Source organism: Vanessa cardui, chromosome 20 (assembly GCF_905220365.1).
Source record: "Vanessa cardui chromosome 20, ilVanCard2.1, whole genome shotgun sequence".
Classification (NCBI taxonomy): Eukaryota; Metazoa; Arthropoda; class Insecta; order Lepidoptera; family Nymphalidae; genus Vanessa; species Vanessa cardui.
Window position 1 is genome coordinate 7,767,889 of NC_061142.1, and position 25,204 is coordinate 7,793,092.

The window sequence follows — 25,204 nt, forward strand, 5'->3', positions numbered from 1 at the left end:
ATACGAAGTTCACCAGATCATGTAATCTAATATAACATTGAATAATAATTATTATAAGGATATCAAAGATATTACTTGGGTTATGACCCCTGATTTAACTTAATGTATCATGACACTGATGAAATGAGATTATTTTCGTCTAGGTTAACTAGCAACTTTTTTAGTATCGTAATCTTTCAAACTTCAACCTACAATTTTAGGATAACGAAAACATCGGAAATAAATTGATAACAACTGTACTAAGACAAAGTACCTATTAGTCTTTATCAAAATTAATAATGTTTCCATTTTAAAGTTTTATTTAGTTGAAGATTGCATTTTATATTTTGCAACTCGAACCTAGTTTTATCAATATTATAATAAATTTAAATAAAGGATTAGTGAATAATCAGCGTCTAGGTCATCGCTTAAAATAGTACGTATTGAATCTAGGGAAGATTCAGCAAATTAATTTTATAAATCAAGAAGATTGATTTTATAAATGAAGAAGATTGATGTTAGTAAATAAAATATCTCTTTTCAGTGCGGTTGCGACTTGCGACCTTATGTTACCGACTGATAAAAATGATAACAATGTTTTACTTAAAGCAAATTTATTGTAAATAAATGATTTATAATAAAATAAATGCTCTCTACGAAGTATGAATACCAAGTATTTTATTTTTATGTTTTGTTAAAATAAATGCTACAAGATCTTGTATTAGATACAATATAATTCTTATGGCTATTAATTTAGGATTCAATGTTATCCAATATCCATTTCATGTATTGCCTGACATCGGTGTATACTCCTGGAGTAGACGAACCGCATTGCTGTGGTCCATGAGACACGACTCCGAACTGAATCATCCGATAGTTGTCTTTGTATTCCTCTTCTAACATAAGAGGACCTCCAGAGTCGCCCCTGCAAGAGTCTTTTCCAGTCTCACCGGCGCAGAATTTCTTATTGTCAAAAGTATAACTCGAACGAGTGTCAGAATTTCTAAAATAAAAATAAAAAAGGTTTAGTATTTTTTTTTAATTTAAAGGCAATTTATACTGTTAATTTTTTTTTCATCTAGTTAAACATTTATTAACATAAGAATTAACAACATTAAATGCTTAAATATATATATACAAATATGAACTAAAACTAGTTACTGTATAAATCTTGACCGGGTGGAATGGTGGCAAGAATGCTAGCAGCATGTCCCCGTTGAATAAATGTATCCTGTTAATTCAATTTCTCACCTGTCATAGTATTGTCGGCACTCGTTTTCAGTCTTTATTGGTAAATCAACTTTCCGGAGAACGGACGACGCCCGGTTGAACTCGGTAATTCCCCATCCGGCGACAGTAGCTCGTTTGCCATCGAGGCTTATGTTCCTCAGTTCATTGAATAGCGGTAGACAAACGGGTGCGACGTTTTCTATAAATAAAATTGAATTTTATGATAATTTTTTTTACGTAGGTTACTTAAGGTACTATGACAATAACAATGAAGGAGCATAAAATTGTACCTACATATAGTTTAATAGTATTAGTACACTACTAAGAGATTGACTAACTTATCTATGACATTAAATAAATTTAATATAATACCGATCAAAATAGATAGTTTAAAATAGTAATATTTTTGAATTGAATAAAAAAAATGTAGATAATTATTGAAGAAAGTTGGTTATACCCGTTATTTACTCGACATTATCTATACACGGCCTATACTTTATATCTATATTGATGTAGTGCTTACCAAGAATATACATATTTTATCAGAAAGCGTGATCTCGAAATATAAACAAAATATTTTTATATGTAATCGCAGAATACACAAGAGTTCTTCTTAGGATAATACTCATGTTTAGAAGAAAAATGCATTATTGAATTTTTTAACGGTCTTTGTCAAAGTAAGTTCGTTAAAGTTTTGACCAATACCGATTCTCAGCTCTATTCGAATTTTTATCAGCTTACTCATTTGTTGTTACCTTTAACCCGACTTTTTAGATCAGAACTTATTGATAATACTTTCTTGTTTACTTTCCAGGCTATTAAAAATGCGGTCGAATATAAAATAACTTTTCAATGAAATCTAGACACGCGGTGGCGTGTCAGCCAAGTTTAGGTAATATTGTTATACAATAATTACTTTGTCCAAGCTGATATAGCGCAAGAAAAACCGCCTAGCAACAACGTAAGCAAGCGAAGCCAGCAACGATCGATTCAGATTTAAATTGAGAAAAAAGTTACGTATGAATCATATGATTAATTGCTGGATTAATATCCGATTGTATGGAGTTGCTTCCATTGAGAACACAGTTCAGTTTACAGTGTAATAAAAATCTTAGTGACTAAGATAAAACTGATAACGTATTTTTGTATATGCTATGTGCTCCAAGTCAGTCACAATCATTATAATTATAATAGACATATTTTAATAGCTTGCAAAACAATATTCCCATTTAACTTACTAAATGAAAAGTCAATTGGCACCTTGAGGCGGAGGAGAGCGATATCGTTTTGTACATTGGGCAGTATTTTAAAGTCCTCGTGAGGTATGGACTTGACGACAGCAATATCCTAAAAAAAACAAAACAATTAGACTTCAATATAAAACAAGTGACTAATATTTCTAAGTGAATTAATATTTCTATTGAATACCTGAATATGGCTCTCACAGAGATAATGTGGATATTCTCCTTGACAATCCTCGGGAGTATTTATATTGAATTCACCGACTCGTACTCCAGCTATTACTTTCGACTCGACGCAGTGTGCAGCAGTCAAGATATATCTAGAGTTTATAATCGTCCCTCCACATTGAAATTGAGTTTGTCTTTTACCTATAATACAGAAAAGAAAGTCAGAAAATAATCGTTTTACTTATAATAGACACTGTAAGGCCTTATTAACATTTATCAGAGCTCAGAAAGTAATAATTGCTTTGTGTATTAATCGATATTTCATTAATCAACGAAGAGTTGACTATAATATATATTTTAAAATTACAAGAATTTTATCAAAAAGTGAAACGGGTGGTGAAATCTGTAACATTTCGTTTATGAAGAAAATACAAAGTAGTAATAACCATTATGTCTTCCAATGACATGAGAGATGAGTGCCATCCACGGGAACTCATAGAGGTTGGCATATTGACCTCCGATGATCCGGTCTCCATTGATACCACCGCATTTTTCTGGTAATAGTTTGGCGTTACCGTGCGTTTCGATTTCTATTTCTGTTTCTCCGAATCTTTCAGACACGGTGATAAAGTTGGAACAGCAAATCTGTCAAAAAGATCATCAGTCAAGCAAAGTTGATTGAAAGTCTTACTATTCAAATGATCATAGTAAAATTTGGGTGTGCAGTTAAGCGCATGAGTTCCTAAGTCCTCACGCGGCCAAAGCTGCGGAAAGGAACTATTTATTGGTGAATGATCAAAACATTTTCAAGGAGTGTGAAAAATTATAAAAGTTAAGAATGATCCATCGAATTTGTAATTTAAATATTATTCGTATTGCAAGCAAAGCAGTTGCAATTTAATCCAAATTATATTGTGAAAATCTTTTAGTAAACACTAACTTCTCAAACAATATGTTTGAGATATAGACAATGATAGCAGCCATTTTAACAACTGTTCTAGGCTCATAATTAATGTATCATCATTATAAAACTACATAAAATTAGCTCTGATAATCTGGAACGATGAACAGATTTTTCTGACGTGTTTCAGTGGATAGATAGCGGTGGCATACGGAATGACGAGATAATAAAGTTAAATTCACAAATTAAGGTCAGTTCTTGGACTACGTCTTCAGTAATAGTGTAGTGCTTACCATAGGATGTCGTTTGCCGTCAACGGTTTTGATTCCGCATACTGCATCTTTAAGCTTTTGTTTCACTGCGGGGTTTGTGTCGGATGCTAAGTTCAGCGCTTCGGGACACTCACGGAGCAACATGCAGCTGTCGCATTCTAATTTAAACAAAACCAATTATTCTTATTATTCCAAGATAAAATAATATGATTTCTAAAATTCAAAAATTTCTACATAAGTTTTGAATCAGTGTTGCCAGCCAATCTTATCTACTGCGACAGTAAAATATCTATATTAAATTTGTGGGTGTATGTTTAACTTATAAGTATTCTCAATCTAGGTTATTAATTGAGAAATAAAGAGTTCAGATGTAAACAACATCCGAACTCTACAGTTTCATATCATTAATTTTATATTTTTTTATTAATTTAATAATATTTTTTTATCAATTTTGTAGTGAATCAGTGGAGAAGCGTTGCTTAAAACAGATCGTTGCGCAAGTAGCAATATGTATAATGATAACTATACTACTATTGCAAAATTCACAGTGACAAATATATTTTTATACTGTCTTGAAAATTAATATTATTTTGATAGAACCGAACAGATGAAAATACGGAATCCTAATAAAAGTGTTGTTTATGTATGTTTTTGTCAAAGCTTATTTTTTTTCGAATTTTCAAAATCAATGGATGAAATAATCTAATACAGAAAAGCAGAGGATGATTGCTGGCGGGAGTTAAATACTAGTTTTAGTGAACAGTTATTTATTTAAATTAAAAAAAAAAGAAAAGATTTTTTTTTGAAAAAGCTCCGTTAAAATATTTAAACATAGTAAAGTAATGAATGACCTTCATATTTGAATCAAAATTAATTTGAATAGCCGATAAACACATAATATGAGGTCATCTGTGTCATTTCAATGGCAGATATTAATAAGATATTATTATTATTCTTTTATATCCCTGCAATAACCAACCAGAAACTCCTATTATTTCTTATACATCACTGATACCGGTTGATTATTAAACTTAATTTATTATAATAAAATAATTTAGTATGTTAGTTGTACTTACTTGCAAACGTACAATCCGAGGCGTGAATCACTAACAAGCAAATTAATAATGTTTGAATCATTTTAATTTGTTATTAAATATATATTTTTCTTATATACATATGACATTTATATATCTGTGTGTTCACGTTAGCACTGCTTGGCATCCAACTTCCAAGTGACGGTGATGTTTTCCTTATTAATATAATTATGATAGTGTGGGTCATATATGTATACATAATTCAATATATTAGTATCGTATTAATTAGTTTTATTAAAATTATTTATTATTTACATGGTGTATGTAAATAGTTTTATATCGCAGTATTAAGTATTTAACATGTTTTGTATAATTATATATGATACGATGCGTATTATCCATGTAAAAAAAATCTGTAATAATCTATGTCTATAAGGAAAAGAAATGGAAGTGTCAGTGTATTATATATTTTTTATGTATTTTATTAAATGTTTCTGAAGAAGGCTTTCCTGAAAAACTTGATGTTAAAGCAGCATAGATAACGGGAATAATGCTTTAATTGCTTTAAACGCAAAAAGTAAAAAAGTCTATCGACAAAAAGTCTGTAGTCTTTACGGATTTTTCATTACCTCAGACTTTTCGGTTTGAGGATGCAGAGTTTTTCAAACAATACTCTTAGCCGTATTGTCGCAAAGTTACATTATTCACAGATCAATTATTTTTCTAGATAATACGCAGACATACATATAGACTTTTAACTTTACTAAAAAGCATCTACATTTTAATGCAAAGCTGAAAATGTCTTTCTTCCTTTCTGAATGTATTGATGGTGATTATTAGATCGATGGCATAAACCGATTTTTCTAACACCTTCGATAATTTTAAGGGAGGAATCATCAACAAGACTGGTTCGAAACATATCATACGGGAAAAAATCCTGGATCTATGATCACAACCCAAAAACATTTGATGTTTAGGCGGGAGTACTACAAGGATATAATTTAGTGCCATTGTTTTTCAATATCTTCAATAATGATATTGTACCAATGATTGACGATTGTGTCATGAATTAAGTCGCAGGTGATTTGGAATTAACTAGAATAATTAAAATATTTTCTGTGTCTTGTCTATGTTGTTTTACTGTGTACAAGAAAATCTTTGAATCTATATTAATTAGTATATTTTATTGATCTTATCAATTGATATGTTTTATACAATAGTTTTAAAAAATATTCTCATATGCAATTTCATTTATCATGTCTAATTTTTCTTTCAACTTTCTTTGTGTTGTAAATATTAGGGCATTTGCTAAAATAATTTGAAAATGTAATTTTTTTTGTCATGTGATTGTTGTTACCATTGGTTGTCCAACTAAAATTAATAAAAAATATTCTAATATTTTTTCATATAGGTATTGTACGAAAATTATTTTATACAAAAGGAAATGCTCCTTTACAAACATATACCTGAATAACTTTGAGAGGCACCACATCCATACTAATTGCCATCGGTGTAACATAATTTTTGTTTTCTTCGTATTTATTTAGAGCGTTCAGAAGAATCAGCTAAGATTTCCTAGTATTTGTTGTAGGACAATTGTTTGTTAATTGCAAGTGCCTATGATGTACTCTAGTGAAGTTTTTAGGAGATATCACCCCTCTCTGACGCATGAAGATAGACTGACTGAGATAGATAGATAAGTTAACTAAATTATAGCAATTAGCTCTAAAATATTTTACGGGAAAATCAATAATTATAGGTGTTATAAATGTGAAAGTAACTCGGTCTGTGTGTCTGTCGTGGTCATGGTCGTGGTGAATAAACGTTCAGGTGAGGTGAAGGCGTTCAGGGAACCGGGAAGTACCACATCCCCCCACTTTCCATCATGTAATGTGTTTTGTTCGTTGTTTTTTACGAAGGCCGTATTCATTTGTTCTTTTTAGGGATTAACATTTTACATTTGCAATCTTTTATGTTCTTGTCAATAGTTACGTGTTGTCTCTATTTGAATTTTGTAAAGAAATTTCTAATGATTTAGTGGCTACTTTTGTAACAGGCAGCGAGGCGTAAAATTTATAGCTTTTTCCCATTGTAAATCTTTATTCTTTTCAAAACTCTTCTTTATATTGACTATCTTAGTTGACCTTAACGTTTTCAGTTTTCACTGCATCTATATAGAGTCGACTTACATGTCGGAGCTAAAATTTCTATTGAAAACACGAACGACGAAAATCGCCATCGTCGATATCTCAGACTTAAATAAGTGCCTAAAGTTAAAATCGTACGGAACCAAAATTATATTGGCGCTTCAACGTTTGTATCTTTCCTTTGGCTGCCTCTGGCTGGGATAATTTTTGTTTTATTTTGCTTCGTTTACAACGGTGGCTTAAAATTAAAAAAAATAGATTGCTATTATTATAAATTCGAAACCATTTGTGTATGTCTGTCTGTGATAAGTCTTAAAGGTTTTTTTATGGTAGGTATTGGTTGGGCCTCCTGACTTTAAGATGTCACCGTCACCACTAAACAATGACGCTATAAGAAATATTAACTATTTTTTACATTGTCAATGCGTCACCACCCTTGAGAACTAAGATGTTATTTCCCTTGTATCCGTTGCACTGGCTCACTCACTTCAAACCGAAACACAACAAATGTTGAGTACGTTGTTTGGCGGTAGAATAACTGATGAGGTGGTGGTTAAAAGTAACAGTCTGTAAATATCCTACTGCTAGGCTAAGACCTTTCCTTACTTTGGTTTGGTGCTAATACCACCACATGGCGCAAATGGATTGATGATAACATATTTGGCAGAATTTCATTGAAACTGCAGACTTTCTTCTAGATTCATTATACAGCCAATAATAGTTAAAAGACGCGTAGTGGCGACTAAGGAGTTTTTACTCTATTTGATCGAGCTACTCCAAAGAGCTAATTGCAGATACTGACATGGGTAATAACGGATGCCCATTGTATTGTCAGCGATCAGTCGCAATGGGCGAAATAAAGTAACGAGATCAAAGGAAAAGTTATGCATGTTGATAATTATTGGACTGTGCCATGCTCACTAACATTGTTCAAAGTTTTTGAGCCTTCGTAATGTTGAATACTTCTCCTTCAACTCGATCAAGTTCATATGTAAATATACAAACATATAGTCCTTTTCGCTATAAATAGTTTAAGCTTTATCAGAACATTTGGAAAAAATCGTTTGACAGACGGTAGCGGGCATTAGCAAACTTCTGCTTTGTTAATAAGTTGCTTTTGCTTGCAGTTTGCTTTGAGCTGGAATGTTACGAACACAGATACGCATTATTGAAATCGTTTCAGCATCAAGAACGAGGAACACCCTAATACTTTTGCTTCATAAGTTCAGAAGCGCAACAAAGTAGGTACTTTTTAGATGATACGAAGTTCATTGGATCATGTAGTCTAATATCTTTCAAACTTCAACCTACACTTTTAGGATAACGAAAATATTGGAAATAAATTGATAACAACTTTACTGAGACAAAGTACCGATTAGTCTTTATTAAAATAAATAATGTTTTCATTTTAAAAGTTTTATTTATATGAAGATTGCCGTTTATACCTACTTTACAATTGGAACCTGTAGTTTTACAAATATTGTAACAGGTTTAAATAAACACAAGGTACGTTCAGGCTAATAGATGGGTTAGTGAATAATCAGCGTTTATGTCATCGCTTAAAATAGTACGTATTGAATCTTCCCTTTAAGTTAATTTATTTTATAAAACAAGAAGATTGATGTTAATAAACAAAATATCTCTTTTCATTTCGGTTGCGACTTGCGACCTTACGTTACCGACTGATTAAAATGACTACAATGTTTTTCTCAAAGCAAATTTATTGAAAAAAATGATTTATAATTAAATTAAATGCTCTTTACGAGGTATGAATACGGTATTCAGACTTCACATTCAGAATACCAATTATTTTATTTTCATGTTTTGTGAAAATAACTGCTATGAGATCTTACATTACATACAAAATAATTCTTATGGCTATTAATTTAGGGTTCAATGTTATCCAATATCCATTTAATGTATTGCCTAACATCGGTGTATACTCCTGGGGTAGAGGTACCGCATTGCTGTGGTCCATGAGACACGACTCCGAACTGAATCATCCGATAGTTGTCTTTGTATTCCTCTTCTAACATAAGTGGACCTCCAGAGTCGCCCCTGCAAGAGTCTTTGCCCGTCTCACCAGCGCAGAATTTCTTATAGTCAATAATATAACTCGAAGGAGTGTCCGTGTTTCTAAAATAAAAAAAATATATATTTGGAAGTTTTAGTATTTTATTAAATTTCAAAGCAGATAATGTTGTTTTAAATTTTCGCGATTATTAGACATTGAAATAAAACTAGTTATAACGGACATATACACGGACGCGGTAGATGAGTCTACCCGTGACCATGAACGCTGTAAAGGGCTCGAAACGTCGGGATGTCAAAAATAATTAATATACGTGATTCATATCCGTTATAACTAGTTTTATTTCAAAGCAGATTATAATGCCAATGAAATCTCACCGGTCATAGTATTGTCGGCACTCGTTTTCAGTCTTTATTGGTAAATCAACTTTCCGGAGAACGGACGACGCCCGTTTGAACTCGGTAATTCCCCATCCGGCGACAGTAGCTCGTTTGCCATCGAGGCTTATGTTTCTCAGTTCATTGAATAGCGGTAGACAGACCGGTGCGACGTTTTCTATAAATAAAATTGAATTTGAGGATAATTTTTTTTAGGACAACTAAAGGTAGGTTCTATGACATTCCAATGGAGTGCCGTAACTATTAGTCTGGTGCCGTTGCATATGGAGGTCTTAAATCACTCAGTAATATTATTGGCACGACAATCTTCTAACTTAAATATGACGTATTTCAAGACTAATATATATGAAATTTCCAATTCTATTTCAATATTTAGGGGCACAATATCCAAAAACGCTTAAATAAATATCTACTCATTTCTAACCAACAACAACAGCCTGTTAATTTCTTACTGCTGAGCTAAGGCCTCCCCACGCTTTGAGAAGGTTAGGAACGTATTCCACCAAGCTGTTCTAATCTGGGTAGAACAGCTTGGTGAGACGCTAACATGATTTTATGCGCCTATTTATTGCGCCTAAAGAAAATATTAAGCTACTATGACTTTGCGATTAGGTAGAAAAAATCTTGAGGACGAGGTAAATAGAAGAATTCAGCTGGGTTGGGCAGCGTTTGGGAAGTTACGACGTGTTACTTAAGACGAAAGTCTTTAACCAGTGCGTCCTACCCGTCATGGCATACGGAGCCGAAACGTGGACTCACGACAAGGCTAGTCCACCAGTAAAGTCGCTCAGCGTACTATGGAAAGGGCTATGCTCGGCGTTTCTCTGAGGGATCGCATCAGAAATGAGGTGATCCGTCAAAGAACCAAAGTCATCGACATAGCCCACCGGATTAGTAAGCTGAAGTGGCAGTGGGCTGGTCATATTTGTCGTAGAACCGACAACCGTTGGGAAAACGTGTTCAGAGTGGAGACCGCGTCTCGGCAAACGTAGTGTAGGACGTCCTCAGGCACGGTGGAGTGACGATATACGCAAGGCGGCAGGCAGGAGCTGGGTGCGAGTAGCCGGAGAAAGACCACAGTGGCGTGCGCTTGGAGAGGCTTATATCCAGCAGTGGACAACAACAGGCTGATGATGATGATGATGAATGTTATATGTTTTAACTTATTAAATGAGGGGCTTTCACACATACTTTATTTTACCCTCTTAGGAGTAGAATTTATATACATATATATGCTGATATAGGTATCTAATTATTAGTAATTAAAAGCCTGAAGACAAAGTTTCATGCTTCTAACTTCAAAAATGGCCCACTTCCTTACTTCCTTATTTCATCAAATAAGGGTTGCTATTACTTATATTGGACTTATAAAGGATGCTTTAGGGCTAGAATATCCGGATAGGCATATATATGTATTTACTTTTTCTTAATCAGTATTCCAAAAATAAAGTTTCATTTTTCTAAGTTAAAAAATGACGGACGTCCATACATACGTTTAACCCTTATTTCACCACTTTAGGTATAGAATATCTAAAAACGCTGAAATAGGTATCAAGTTATTTTTAATCAGTATTACAAAAATAAAATTTCATGTCTCTAACTTAAGAAAATGACGGACTTCCATACAAACTTTCAACCCTTATTTCACCCCTTTATGGATAGAATATCTAAAAACGCTGAAATAGGTGTCAAGTTAAAATTTCATGTTTCTAACTTAAAGACTGACGGTCTTCCATACAAACGTGTGACCCCTATTTCACCCACTTAGAGGTAGAATTTCCAAAATCCTTTCTTAGTGGGTGCCTACTCAATAAATCCATCCTACTCACCAAATTTCAAGGCCTAACTTTAATAGTTTAAGCTCGGCCATGATAAGTATGAAACTGCTTAGAAGAAAATTGCATTATTGAAATTTTATACGGTCTATATTGTCAAAGTAAGTTCGTTAAGATTTTGACCAATACCGATTTTCAGCTCTATTCGAATTATTATCAGCTTACTCATTTGTTGTTTCCTTTAACCCGATTTTTTACATCAGAACTATTTGATAATGCAAAATTGGCTTGCTTTTTTGTTTATTCTCCAGGCCGTTAAAAATGCAATCGATAATAAAATAACTTTTCAATGAAATATTTTTATATAATAATCACTTTGTCCAAGCTGATTAAGCGCAAAAAAAATACTGCCTAACAACAACGTAAGCAAGCGAAGCAAGCAACGATCGATTCAGATTTAAATTGAGAAAAAAGTTACGTATGAATCAAATGATTAATTGCTGAATTGAAATCCGCATGTATGGAGTTGCTTCCATTGAGAACACAATTCAGTTTGCAGTGTAATAAAAATGTTAGTGACTAAGAAAAAACTGATAATGTATTTTTATATTATATGCTGTGCGCTCCGGGTCAGTCATAATTATTATAATTATAATAGGCGTATTTAAATAGCTTGCAAAATAATATTCCCATTTAACTTACTAAATGAAAAGTCAATTGGCACTTTGAGGCGGAGGAGAGCGATATCGTTTTGTACATTGGGCAGTATTTTGAAGTCCTCATGAGGTATGGACTTGACGACAGCGATATCCTAAAAAAACAAAACGATTAGACCCAAATATAAAACAAGTGACTAATGTTTCTAAGTGTATTGAATACCTGAATATGACTCTCACAGATATAATGTGGATATTCTCCTTGACAATCCTCGGGAGTATTTATATTGAATTCACCGACGCGTACTCCAGCTATTACTTTCGACTCGACGCAGTGTGCAGCAGTCAAGATATATCTAGAGTTTATAATTGTCCCCCCACATTGGAATTGAGTTTGTCTTTCACCTATAACATAGGAATGAAAGTCAGAATATACATTTGTTCAAATTCTGATTAGACAAGAGGATCTGAAATAATCGTTTTACTGCTGATAATCATTGTAAGGTTTTAATAACATTAATCATTGCTCAGAAAGTAATAATTGCTTTGTGTATGAATCGATATTTCATTAATCAAGGAAGAGTTGATTATAATATTTAAAAATCACAAGAATTTTATCAAAAAAGTGAAATGGGTGGTGAAATCTGTAACATTTCGTTTATGAAGGGTACTGGTGTATAAAATACAAAGTACTAATAACCATTATGTATCCCAGTGACAAAAGAGATGAGTGCCATCCATGGGAACTCATAGAGGTTGGCATAAAGACCTCCGATGATCCGGTCTCCATTGATACCACCGCATTTTTCTGGTAATAGAGCGACGTTATCGTGCGTTTCGATGTCTATACATGTTTCTGCGAATCTTTCAGATACCGTGATAAAGTTGGAACAGCAAATCTGTCACAAAGATCATCAGTCAAGCAAAGTTGATTGTGTATTCTTCGTGCGTTTATTTTCTATCCAACGTCTTAACTTTTCCAGTGATCATAATAAAATTTTGGAGTTTCGAGCATCAGTTCCTTAGTCCTCACGCAAGCAAAGCTGCGCAAGGAAACTATTTATTGGTGAATGATCAAAACATTTTCAAGGAGTGTAAAAAAAATATATAAATTAAGAAGAAGGAACAATTTGTATTCTATTTATACTTGAAATATTATTAGTTTAATGCAAATTCTATATGATTGTGAACAATAAAGTGTATTTCTTTTAGTTAACACTAACTAACACTATGTTTGAGATTTAAGACAATGACAGCAGCTATTTTTAATAACTTTTCTAGGCTCATAATGTGTGTATTACAGGAAACTAAATAAAATTAGCACTCATAATTTGGAACGATAAACAGACAGCGGTGGCATACGGAGTGACGCGATAATAAAAACGTGAACTTGGCTGACACGCTACCGCGTGTCTAGATTAAATTCACAAATTAAGGACAGTTCCTAGACTACGTCTTCAGTAATAGTGTAGTGCTTACCATAGGATGTCGTTTGCCGTCCACGGTTTTGATTCCGCATACTGCTTCTTGAAGCCGTTGTTTTACTGCGGGGTTTGTGTCGGATGCTAAGTTCAGCGCTTCGGGACACTCACGGAGCAACATGCAGCTGTCGCATTCTAATTTAAACAAAACCAATTATTCTTATTGTTCCAAGACAAAATAATATTATTTCTAAAATTCAAAAATTTCTACATAAGTTTTGAATCAGTGTTGCCAGGCCATCTTACCTACTGCGACGGTAAAATATCTATATTAAATTTGTGGGTGTATGTTTAACTTATAAGTATTCTCAATCTAGGTTATTAATTGAGAAATAAAGAGTTCAGATGTAAACAACATCATTAATTTTATAATTGTTTATTTATTTAATAATATTTTTTTATCAATTTTGCAGTGAATCAGTGGAGAAGCGTTGCTTAAAACAGATCGTTGCGCAAGTAGCAATATGTATAATGATAACTATACTACTATTGCAAAATTCACAGTGACAAATATATTTTTATACTGTCTTGAAAATTAATATTATTTTGATAGAACCGAACAGATGAAAATACGGAATCCTAATAAAAGTGTTGTTTATGTATGTTTTTGTCAAAGCTTATTTTTTTTCGAATTTTCAAAATCAATGGATGAAATAATCTAATACAGAAAAGCAGAGGATGATTGCTGGCGGGAGTTAAATACTAGTTTTAGTGAACAGTTATTTATTTAAATTAAAAAAAAAAGAAAAATCTATTGCTAAGATGTTTTTTTGAAAAAGCTCCGTTAAAATATTTAAACATAGTAAAGTAATGAATGACCTTCATTTTTGAATCAAAATTCATTTAAATAGCCGATAAACACATAATATGAGGTCATCTGTGTCATTTCAATGGCACATATTAATAATATATTATTATTATTCTTTTATATCACTGCAATAACCAACCAGAAACTCCTATTATTACTTATACATCGCTGATACCGGTTGATTATTAAACTTAATTTATTATAATAAAATAATTTAGTATGTTTGTTATACTTACTTGCAAACGTACAATCCGAGGCGTGAATCACTAACAAGCAAATTAATAATGTTTGAATCATTTTAATTTGTTATTAAATATATATGTTTTTTATATACATATGACAATTATATATCTGTGTGTTCACGTTAGCACTGCTTGGCACCCAACTCCCAAGTGACGGTGATGTTTTCCTTATTAATATAATTATGATAGTGTGGGTCACATATGTATACATAATTCAATATATTAGTATCGTATTAATTAGTTTTATTAAAATTATTTATTATATTCATGGTGTATGTAAATAGTTTTATATCGCAGTAGTAAGTATTTAACATGTTTTGTATAATTATATATGATACGATGCGTATTATCCATGTAAAAAAAATCTGTAATAATCTATGTCTATAAGGAAAAGAAATGGAAGTGTCAGTGTATTATATATTTTTTATGTATTTTATTAAATGTTTCTGAAGAAGGCTTTCCTGAAAAACTTAATGTTAAAGCAGCATAGATAACGGGAATAATGCTTTAATTGCTTCAAACGCAAAAAGTAAAAAAAGTCTATCGACAAAAAGTCTGTAGTCTCTACGGATTTTTCATTACCTCAGACTTTTAGGTTTGAGGATGCAAGGTTTTTCAAACAATACTCTTAGCCGTATTGTCGCAAAGCCAGATTATTCACTGATCAATTATTTTTCTCTAAATAATACGCAGACATATATATAGACTTTTAACTTTCCTAAAAAGCATCGACATTTTCATGCAAAGCTCACACTTTTTCTTTTTTCCTATCTGAATGTATTGATGGTGATTATTAGATAGATGGCATAAACCGATTTCTCTAACACCTTCGATAATTTTAAGGTATTAATCATCAACAAGACTGGTTCAAAACATATCATATGGGAAAAAATTCTGGAGTGATCTATGATCGCAACCCTAAAACATTTGATGTTTATGCGGGAGTACTACAAGGATATAATGTAGTGCCATTGTTTTTCAATATATTCAATAATGATATTGTACCAATGATTGACGATTGTGACATGAATTTAGTCGCAGGTGATTTGGAATTAACTAGAATAATTAAAATATTTTCTGTGTCTTGTCTATGTTGTTTTACTGTGTACATCTTTGAATCTATATTTATTAGTATATTTTATTAATTTTATCAATTGATATGTTTTATACAATAGTTTAAGAAAAAAAATCTTATATGCAATTTCATTTATCATGTCTAATTTTTTTTTCAACTTTCTTTGTGTTGTAAATATCAGGGTATTTGCTAAAATAATTTGAAAATGTAATATTTTTTGTCATGTGATTTTTGTTAGTATTGGTTGTCCAACTAAAATAAATAAAAAATGTTCTAATATTTTTCATATAGGTATATTGTACGAAAATTATTTTATACAAAAGGAAATGCAAACAAACATATACCTGAACAACTTCGAGAGGCACCACATCCATACTAGTTGCCATCGGTGTAACATAATTTTTATTTTCTTCGTATTTCGTAGTAATTGTTGTAGGACAATTGTTTGTTAATCGCAAGTGCGTATGATGTAGAGTAGTGAAGTTTTTAGGAGATATCACCCCTCTCTGACGCATGAAGATAGACTGACTGAGATAGATAGATAAGTTAACTAAGTAAATATTAAATTATAGCAATTAGCTCTAAAATATTTTACGAGAAAATCAATAATTATAGGTGTTATAAATGTGAAAGTAACTCGGTCTGTCTGTCTGTCTGTCGTGGTCGTGGTGGTGGTGAATAAACCTGGTGGATCTGGGCGCACTCGGCGTTCAGGGAACCCGGAAGTACCACATCTCCCCCACTTTCCATCACGTAACGCGTTTTGTTCGTTGTTCGTTAAAAAAGGCCGTATTCATTTGCTCTTTTTAGGGATTTACATTTTATATTTGCAATCTTTTATGTTCTTGTCAATAGTTACGTGTTGTCTCTATTTTAATTTTGTAAAGAAATTTCTAATGATTTAGTGGCTACTTTTGTAACAGGCAGCGAGGCGTGAAATTTATAGCTTTTTCCCATTGTAAATCTTTATTCTTTTCAAAACTCTTCTTTATATTGACTACCTTAGTTGACCTTAACGTGTTCACTGCATCTACATACAGTCGACTTACATGTCGGAGCTAAAATTTCTATTGAAAATACGAACGACGAAAATCGCCATCGACGATAAATCAGACTTAAATAAAGTAAGTGCCTAAAGTTAAAATCGTACGGAGCCGCAATTATATTGGCGCTTCAATGTTTATATCTTTTCTTTGGCTGCCTTTGGCTTGGATAATTTTTGTTTTGTTTTGCTCCATTTACAGCCATGGCTTAAAATTAAAAAAAAATTGCTACTATTATAAATTCGAAACCATTTGTGTATGTCTGTCTGTGTTAAGTGTTAAAGGTTTTTTTTAAGTTATTGGTTGGGCCTCCTGACTTTAAGATGTCACCGTCACCACTAGACAATGACGCTATAAGAAATATTAACTATTCTTTACATCGTCAATGCGTCACCACCCTCGGGAACTAAGATGTTATGTCCCTTGTATCCGTTACACTGGCACACTCACTCTTCAAACCGGAACACAACAATGCTGAGTACGTTGTTTGGCAGTAGAATAACTGATGAGGTGGTGGTTAAAAGTAACAGTCTGTAAATATCCTACTGCTAAGCTAAGGCCTTTCCTTACTTTGAGAAGGTTTGGTGCTAATACCACCACATGGCGCAAATGGATTGATGATAACATATTTGGCAGAATTTCATTGAAACTGCAGACATATGCAGGTTGCCATACGACATTTTCTTCTAGATTAATTATATAGCCAATAATAGTTAAAAGACGCGTAGTGGCGACTAAGGAGTTTTTACTCAGTTTGATCGAGCTATTCCAAAGAGACCTAATTGCAGATACTGTCATGGGTACAGACTGTCAAGTATAAGCTGGCGTTCCTGTGTCAGCACCTGCTACACCCTTTGTCTTGCCATTTATTTGTTTATTTTACCAATATTTCCCTAGAAAATAATTCTCTACGTCTCATTTTTAATAGATTTTGGGTAAGTTATCTTAATAACGGTAAATAAAACAAATAAGATATAAATGAACAAAAAAATTAAAACATGTTTTTACCACACGCCAACTTACACTTGACGCGCTATAATAACGGATACCCATTGTCTTGTCAGCTATGGGCGAAATAAAGTAATGAAATCAAAGGACAAGTTATGCATATTGATAATTACTGAATTGTGCCATGCTCACTAACATTGTTCAAAGTTTTTGAGGCTCAGAAATGTTGAATACTTCTCCTTCAAGTTGATCAAGTTCATATGTAAATATACAAACATATAGACCTTTTCGCTATAAATAAGTAAGTATAAGCTTTATCCTAACATTTGGAAAAAAACGTTTGACAGAACGTAGCGGGCATTAGCAAACCTCTGCTTTGTTAATAAGTTGCTTTTGCTTGCAGTTTGTTTTGAGCTGGAATGTTACGAACACAGATACGCATTATTGAAATCGTTTCAGCATCAAGAACGAGGAACACCCTAATACTTTTGCTTCATAAGTTCAGAAGCGCAACAAAGTAGGTACTTTTTAGATGATACGAAGTTCATTGGATCATGTAGTCTAATATCTTTCAAACTTCAACCTACACTTTTAGGATAACGAAAATATTGGAAATAAATTGATAACAACTTTACTGAGACAAAGTACCGATTAGTCTTTATTAAAATAAATAATGTTTTCATTTTAAAAGTTTTATTTATATGAAGATTGCCGTTTATACCTACTTTACAATTGGAACCTGTAGTTTTACAAATATTGTAACAGGTTTAAATAAACACAAGGTACGTTCAGGCTAATAGATGGGTTAGTGAATAATCAGCGTTTATGTCATCGCTTAAAATAGTACGTATTGAATCTTCCCTTTAAGTTAATTTATTTTATAAAACAAGAAGATTGATGTTAATAAACAAAATATCTCTTTTCAGTTCGGTTGCGACTTGCGACCTTACGTTACCGACTGATTAAAATGACTACAATGTTTTTCTCAAAGCAAATTTATTGAAAAAAATGATTTATAATTAAGTTAAATGCTCTTTACGAGGTATGAATACGGTATTCAGACTTCATATTCAGAATACCAATTATTTTATTTTCATGTTTTGTGAAAATAACTGCTATGAGATCTTACATTACATACAATATAATTCTTAGGGCTATTAATTTAGGGTTCAATGTTATCCAATATCCATTTCATGTATTGCCTAACATCGGTGTATACTCCTGGGGTAGAGGTACCGCATTGCTGTGGTCCATGAGACACGACTCCGAACTGAATCATCCGATAGTTGTCTTTGTATTCCTCTTCTAACATAAGTGGACCTCCAGAGTCGCCCCTGCAAGAGTCTTTGCCCGTCTCACCAGCGCAGAATTTCTTATAGTCAATAATATAACTCGAACGAGTGTCCACGTTTCTAAAATAAAAAAAATATATATTTGGAAGTTTTAGTATTTTATTAAATTTCAAAGCATATAATGTTGTTTTAAATTTTCGCGATTATTAGACATTGAAATAAAACTAGTTATAACGGACATATACACGGACGCGGTAGATGAGTCTACCCGTGACCACGAACGCTGTAAAGGGCTCGAAACGTCGGGATGTCAAAAATAATTAATATACGTGATTCATATCCGTTATAACTAGTTTTATTTCAAAGCAGATTATAATGCCAATGAAATTTCTCACCGGTCATAGTATTGTCGGCACTCGTTTTCAGTCTTTATTGGTAAATCAACTTTCCGGAGAACGGACGACGCCCGGTTGAACTCGGTAATTCCCCATCCGGCGACAGTAGCTCGTTTGCCATCGAGGCTTATGTTTCTCAGTTCATTGAATATCGGTAGACAGACCGGTGCGACGTTTTCTATAAATAAAATTGAATTTGAGGATAATTTTTTTTAGGACAACTAAAGGTAGGTTCTATGACATTCCAATGGAGTGCCGTACCTATTAGTCTGGTGCCGATGCATATGGAGGTCTTAAATCACTCAGTAATATTATTGGCACGACAATCTTCTAACTTAAATATGACGTATTTCAAGACTAATATATATGAAATTTCAACTTCTATTTCAATATTTAGGGGCACAATATCCAAAAACGCTTAAATAAATATCTACTCATTTCTAACCAACAACAACAGCCTGTAAATTTCTCACTGCTGAGCTAAGGCCTCCCCACGCTTTGAGAAGGTTAGGAACGTATTCCACCAAGCTGTTCCAATCTGGGTAGGTGGAATACACATGTGGTAGAATTTCTATGAAATTATACGCATATAGGTTTCCTATGATGTTTTCCTTCATCGTAGAGCTCGACATGAATTGTAAACACAAATTAAGCTTATGTATATTCAGTGGTGCTTGCCTGGGCTTGAGCCGCAATCATCGGTTCATCTGCACGTATTCTACCCCAATGGTTAGGATGTGATGGCCCAATGGCCATCTCGGTTCTTATAATTTCTCACGAGTTTCCAAAAATATAGTTTCATGTTTCTAACTTAAAGACTGACGGACTTCCATACAAACGTTTGACCCCTATTTTACCCCTTAGAGGTAGAATTTCCAAATTCTTTTCTTAGTAAGTGCCTACTCAATAAATCCATCCTACTCACCAAATTTCAAGGCCTAACTTTAATAGTTTAAGCTCGGCCATGATGAGTATGAAACTGCTTAGAAGAAAATTGCATTATTGAAATTTTATACGGTCTATATTGTTAAAGTAAGTTCGTTAAGGTTTTGACCAATACCGATTTTCAGCTCTATTCGAATTATTATCAGCTCACTCATTTGTTGTTTCCTTTAACCCGATTTTTTACATCAGAACTATTTGATAATGCAATCGATAATAAAATAACTTTTTAATGAGATATTTTTATATAATAATTACTTTGTCCAAGCTGATTAAGCGAAAAAAAACTGTCTAACAACAACGTAAGCAAGCGAAGCAAGCAACGATCGATTCAGATTTAAATTGAGAAAAAAGTTACGAATGAATCAAATGATTACTAGCTGAATTGATATCCGCATGTATGGAGTTGCTTCCATTGAGAACACAATTCAGTTTGCAGTGTAATAAAAGTGTTAGTGACTAAGAAAAAACTGATAATGTATTTTTATATTATATGCTGTGCGCTCCAGGTCAGTCATAATTATTATAATTATAATAGGCGTATTTAAATAGCTTGCAAAACAATATTCCCATTTAACTTACTAAATGAAAAGTCAATTGGCACTTTGAGGCGGAGGAGAGCGATATCGTTTTGTACATTGGGCAGTATTTTGAAGTCCTCATGAGGTATGGACTTGACGACAGCAATATCCTAAAAAACAAAACGATTAGACCCAAATATAAAACAAGTGACTAATGTTTCTAAGTGTATTGAATACCTGAATATGACTCTCACAGATATAATGTGGATATTCTCCTTGACAATCCTCGGGAGTATTTATATTAAATTCACCGACGCGTACTCCAGCTATTACTTTCGACTCAACGCAGTGTGCAGCAGTCAAGATATATCTAGAGTTTATAATTGTCCCTCCACATTGGAATTGAGTTTGTCTTTCACCTATAACATAGGAATGAAAGTCAGAATATACATTTGTTCAAATTCTGATTAGACAAGAGGATCTGAAATAATCGTTTTACTGCTGATAATCATTGTAAGGTCTTATTAACATTAATCAGTGCTCAGAAAGTAATAATTGCTTTGTGTATGAATCGATATTTCATTAATCAAGGAAGAGTTGATTATAATATTTAAAAATCACAAGAATTTTATCAAAAAAGTGAAATGGGTGGTGAAATCTGTAACATTTCGTTTATGAAGGGTACTGGTGTATAAAATACAAAGTACTAATAACCATTATGTATCCCAGTGACAAAAGAGATGAGTGCCATCCATGGGAACTCATAGAGGTTGGCATAAAGACCTCCGATGATCCGGTCTCCATTGATACCACCGCATTTTTCTGGTAATAGAGCGACGTTATCGTGCGTTTCGATGTCTATACATGTTTCTGCGAATCTTTCAGACACCGTGATAAAGTTGGAACAGCAAATCTGTCACAAAGATCATCAGTCAAGCAAAGTTGATTGTGTATTCTTCGTGTGTTTATTTTCTATCCAACGTCTTAACTTTTCCAGTGATCATAATAAAATTTTGGAGTTTCGAGCATCAGTTCCTTAGTCCTCACGCAAGCAAAGCTGCGCAAGGAAACTATTTATTGGTGAATGATCAAAACATTTTCAAGGAGTGTAAAAAAAATATAAAATTAAGAAGAATGAACAATTTGTATTCTATTTGTACTTGAAATATTATTAGTTTAATCCAAATTCTATGTGATTGTGAACAATAAAGTATATTTCTTTTAGTTAACACCAACTAAAAACACTATGTTTGAGATTTAAGACAATGATAGCAGCCATTTTTAATAACTTTTCTAGGCTCATAATGTGTGTATTACAGAAAACTAAATAAAATTAGCACCCATAATTTGGAACGATGAACAGACAGCGGTGGCATACGGAATGACGCTATAATAAAAACCTGAACTTGGCTGACACGCTACCGCGTGTTTAGGTTAAATTCACAAATTAAGGACAGTTCCTAGACTACGTCTTCAGTAATAGTGTAGTGCTTACCATAGGATGTCGTTTGCCGTCCACGGTTTTGATTCCGCATACTGCTTCTTGAAGCCGTTGTTTTACTGCGGGGTTTGTGTCGGATGCTAAGTTCAGCGCTTCGGGACACTCACGGAGCAACATGCAGCTGTCGCATTCTAATTTAAACAAAACCAATTATTCTTAGTGTCCCAAGATAAAATAATATTATTTCTAAAATTCAATAATTTCTATATAACTTTTGAATCAGTGTTGCCAGCCCATCTTACTTCCTGCGACGGTAAAATATCTATATTCAATTCGTGGGTGTATCTTTTACTTATATGTATTCTCAATCTAGGTTATTAATTGAGAAATAAAGAGTTCTGATGTAAACAACATCCGAACTCTACAGTTTCATATCATAACTTTATAATTGTTTGTTTATTTAATATTATTTTTTTTTATCAATTTTGCAGTGAATCCGTGGAGAAGCGTTGCTTAAAACAGATTGTTGCGCAAGTAGCAATATGTATAATGATAACTATATTACTATCGCAAAATTCACAGTGACAAATATATTTTTAGACTGTCTTGAAAATTAATATTATTTTGACAGAACCGAACAGATGAAAATACGTAATTCTAAAAGAAGTGTTGTTTATGTATGTTTTTGTCAAAGCTTATTTTTTTTCGAATTTTCAAAATCAATGGACGAAATAGTCTAATTCAGAAAAGAAGAGGATGATTGCTGGCGCCTGTTGAATACTAGCTTTAGTAAACAGTTATTTATTTAAATTAAAAAAAATAACTACTGATAGATTTTTTTTGAAAAAGCTTGGTTAAATTATTTAAACCCAGTAAAGTAATGAATGACCTTCATTTTTGAATCAAAATTAATTTGAATAGCCGATAAACATATAATATGAGGTCATCTGTGTCATTTCAATGGCAGATATTATTCTTTTATATCACTGCAATAACCAACCAGGAACTCCTATTATTTCTTATACATCGCTGATACCTGTTGATTATTAAACTTAATATATTATAATAAAATAATTTAGTATGTTTGTTATACTTACTTGCAAACGTACAATCCGAGGCTTGAATCACTAACAAGCAAATTAATAATGTTTGAATCATTTTAATTTGTTATTAAATATATATGTTCTTTATATACATATGACATTTATATATCTGTGTGTTCACGTTAGCACTGCTTGGCACCCAACTTCCAAGTGACGGTGATGTTTTCCTTATTAATATAGTTATGATAGTGTGGATCATATACGTATACATAATTCAATATATTAGTACCGTATTAATTAGTTTTATTAAAATTATTTATTATTTACACGGTGTATGTAAATAGTTTCATATCACAATATTGAGTATTTAACATGTTTTGTATAATTATATGTGATACCATGCATATTATACATGCAAAAAAATCTGTAATAAGTCATTGTCGATGAGAAAAAGAAATGTCAGTGTACTATAGATATTATTTTTCATGTATTTTATTAAATATTTCTGAAGAAGGCTTTTCTGAAAAACTTGATGTTAAAGCAGCATAGATTAAGCCAGGTTTGTCTGTCTTGAAAAAAGAAACAAAATATATTGTTGTCTATACTAGGTAGGTATACATGTATCTCACTTCTTATGGTAGGTCCATACGACATAGACTTGGCACTGACTGAAGTAAAAAAGTCTGCCGACAAAAAGTCTGTAGTCTCTACGGATTTTTCATTATTTCAGACTTTTAGGTTTGAGGATGCAAGGTTTTTCAAACAATACTCTTAGCAGTATCGTTGCAAACCTAGATTATTCACTGGTCAATTATTTTGCTCTAAATAATAAGCAATAATAATATATACAGACTTTTAATTTTCCTAAAAGGCGTTGACTTTTTCATGCGAAGCTCACACTTTTCCAATACACCGATTTTTGTCTGCCGTTTATCTTACAAGTTACAACAGATTTATAAACATGGGTGAATTGCTGTAAAAAAAAATTGCAAAAAACAAAACAATGTCAAAAATGCATGCATTTATAACTAAACGTTCTAAATTAACCAATTTGCCGCTTCACGTTTCCAATTTTTCTGAATGTATTGATGGTGATTATCTGATGAATGTCATAAAGTGAATAAAAATAATTCCAATATTTTTATGTATATTCCTGTAAATTATTTTAGACAAAAGGAAATGCTCCTTTACAAACATATACCTGAACAACTTCGAGAGGTAACACATCCATACTAATTGCCATCGGTTTAAAATAATTTTTGTTTTCTTCATATTTATTTAGAGCATTCAGAAGAATTAGCTAAGATTTCGTAGCAATTGTTGTAGGACAATTGTTTGTTAATCGCAAGTGCGTATGATGTACTCTAGTGAAGTTTTGCGGAGATATCACTTCTTTCTGAAGCATGAAGATAGACTGAGACTGTCGGTTTTGCAAAATAATTACGTATAGTACGTCACAACTTAGATGTCGCATCGGCAAAATTCGTAAAACCGATCACATCCGAATTAAGTACGATATCCCAAATTATCAATATTTATTTCTCACGCGAATATGACCTTTGCACAAACGTAATAACTTGTAATATCATATGACCTAATATATTCGTCAATTTGACGCGTCGATTTACATGGACTTGCTTTCTCTGACGCGTGAATCTATAGCGACGAATAGCGTCGAATGGCGCGATAGGGAGCTATTTCTATTGGTTGTGTTAATCGGCAGTAATCGGTTTTATTTTCATTCCATTGCATTTTCCGATGCTACATCTAATTTGTGTCTTACCATAGTTGACTATGATATTGTATTAGCCAATTTACACTCAAATGAGTCTAAAGACGATATCAAGTGTATTTTATTACATGTACCTCTTTGTTCGGGCTAGTAATTTCTACATATTATTGTTTAATTTAGTTGCAGAATTATAATTTTATGAATTTATATATGGGATCACAATTTGTCAAAGCTCTTATATGATGCAATAAAAAGTAATAGGTTATTAAAAAACGTTAAAAAATATTCTCAAACTGTTATTTATTGCTCAAAATGCATTCTCTGTTAATATGCTATGTTTTCCTGAACATTAATTGTCATTTATATACTCCCATATTATAATATTTTATCAAACGTATTTCCCCCGTA

At 32.6% G+C, this 25,204-nt stretch overlaps 2 protein-coding genes across 3 annotated transcripts; both read right to left on the minus strand.

The window, feature by feature from the left end:
- Positions 1-633: 633 nt before the first annotated feature.
- On the minus strand, positions 634-14,513 carry LOC124538278 (CLIP domain-containing serine protease HP8-like). Of its 2 annotated transcripts, none has more exons than XM_047115286.1 (7): positions 14,359-14,513; positions 13,313-13,449; positions 3,065-3,263; positions 2,638-2,819; positions 2,448-2,556; positions 1,231-1,408; positions 634-982 (listed from the first exon to the last, which is right to left on the minus strand). In XM_047115286.1, the coding sequence occupies exons 1-7, from the start codon at positions 14,417-14,419 to the stop codon at positions 733-735; spliced, it is 1,116 nt and encodes a 371-aa protein (XP_046971242.1). In that variant the 5' UTR covers positions 14,420-14,513; the 3' UTR covers positions 634-732. The 2 variants fall into 2 exon arrangements, with proteins under 2 accessions (XP_046971242.1, XP_046971241.1); XM_047115285.1 differs by lacking the exons at positions 13,313-13,449; positions 14,359-14,513 and adding exons at positions 3,813-3,949; positions 4,868-5,035.
- A 4,573-nt stretch (positions 14,514-19,086) lies between these two features.
- On the minus strand, positions 19,087-23,286 carry LOC124538645 (CLIP domain-containing serine protease HP8-like). Its single transcript, XM_047115773.1, has 6 exons — positions 23,119-23,286; positions 22,076-22,212; positions 21,295-21,493; positions 20,818-20,999; positions 20,642-20,750; positions 19,087-19,295 (listed from the first exon to the last, which is right to left on the minus strand). Exons 1-6 carry the CDS (start codon positions 23,177-23,179, stop codon positions 19,114-19,116), a joined length of 870 nt encoding a protein of 289 aa, XP_046971729.1. The 5' UTR covers positions 23,180-23,286; the 3' UTR covers positions 19,087-19,113.
- Between the last annotated feature and the right edge of the window lie 1,918 nt (positions 23,287-25,204).

Bases quoted from the DNA above. Each gene is read 5' to 3' on its own strand.
- LOC124538645 (XM_047115773.1), bottom strand. From the start codon at position 23,179: ATGATTCAAACATTATTAATTTGCTTGTTAGTGATTCAAGCCTCGGAT. The intron at 22,213-23,118 runs GTAAGTATAACA...TGTTTAAATTAG, and splicing joins CTCGGATTGTACGTTTGCAA to AATGCGACAGCTGCATGTTG. The intron at 20,751-20,817 runs GTATTCAATACA...TTTGTTTTTTAG, and splicing joins TCTGTGAGAGTCATATTCAG to GATATTGCTGTCGTCAAGTC.
- LOC124538278 (XM_047115286.1), bottom strand. From the start codon at position 14,419: ATGATTCAAACATTATTAATTTGCTTGTTAGTGATTCACGCCTCGGAT. The intron at 2,820-3,064 runs GTTATTACTACT...TCTGTATTATAG, and splicing joins TGTCATTGGAAGACATAATG to GTAAAAGACAAACTCAATTT. The intron at 983-1,230 runs GTGAGAAATTGA...TTTTTATTTTAG, and splicing joins TGCCGACAATACTATGACAG to AAATTCTGACACTCGTTCGA.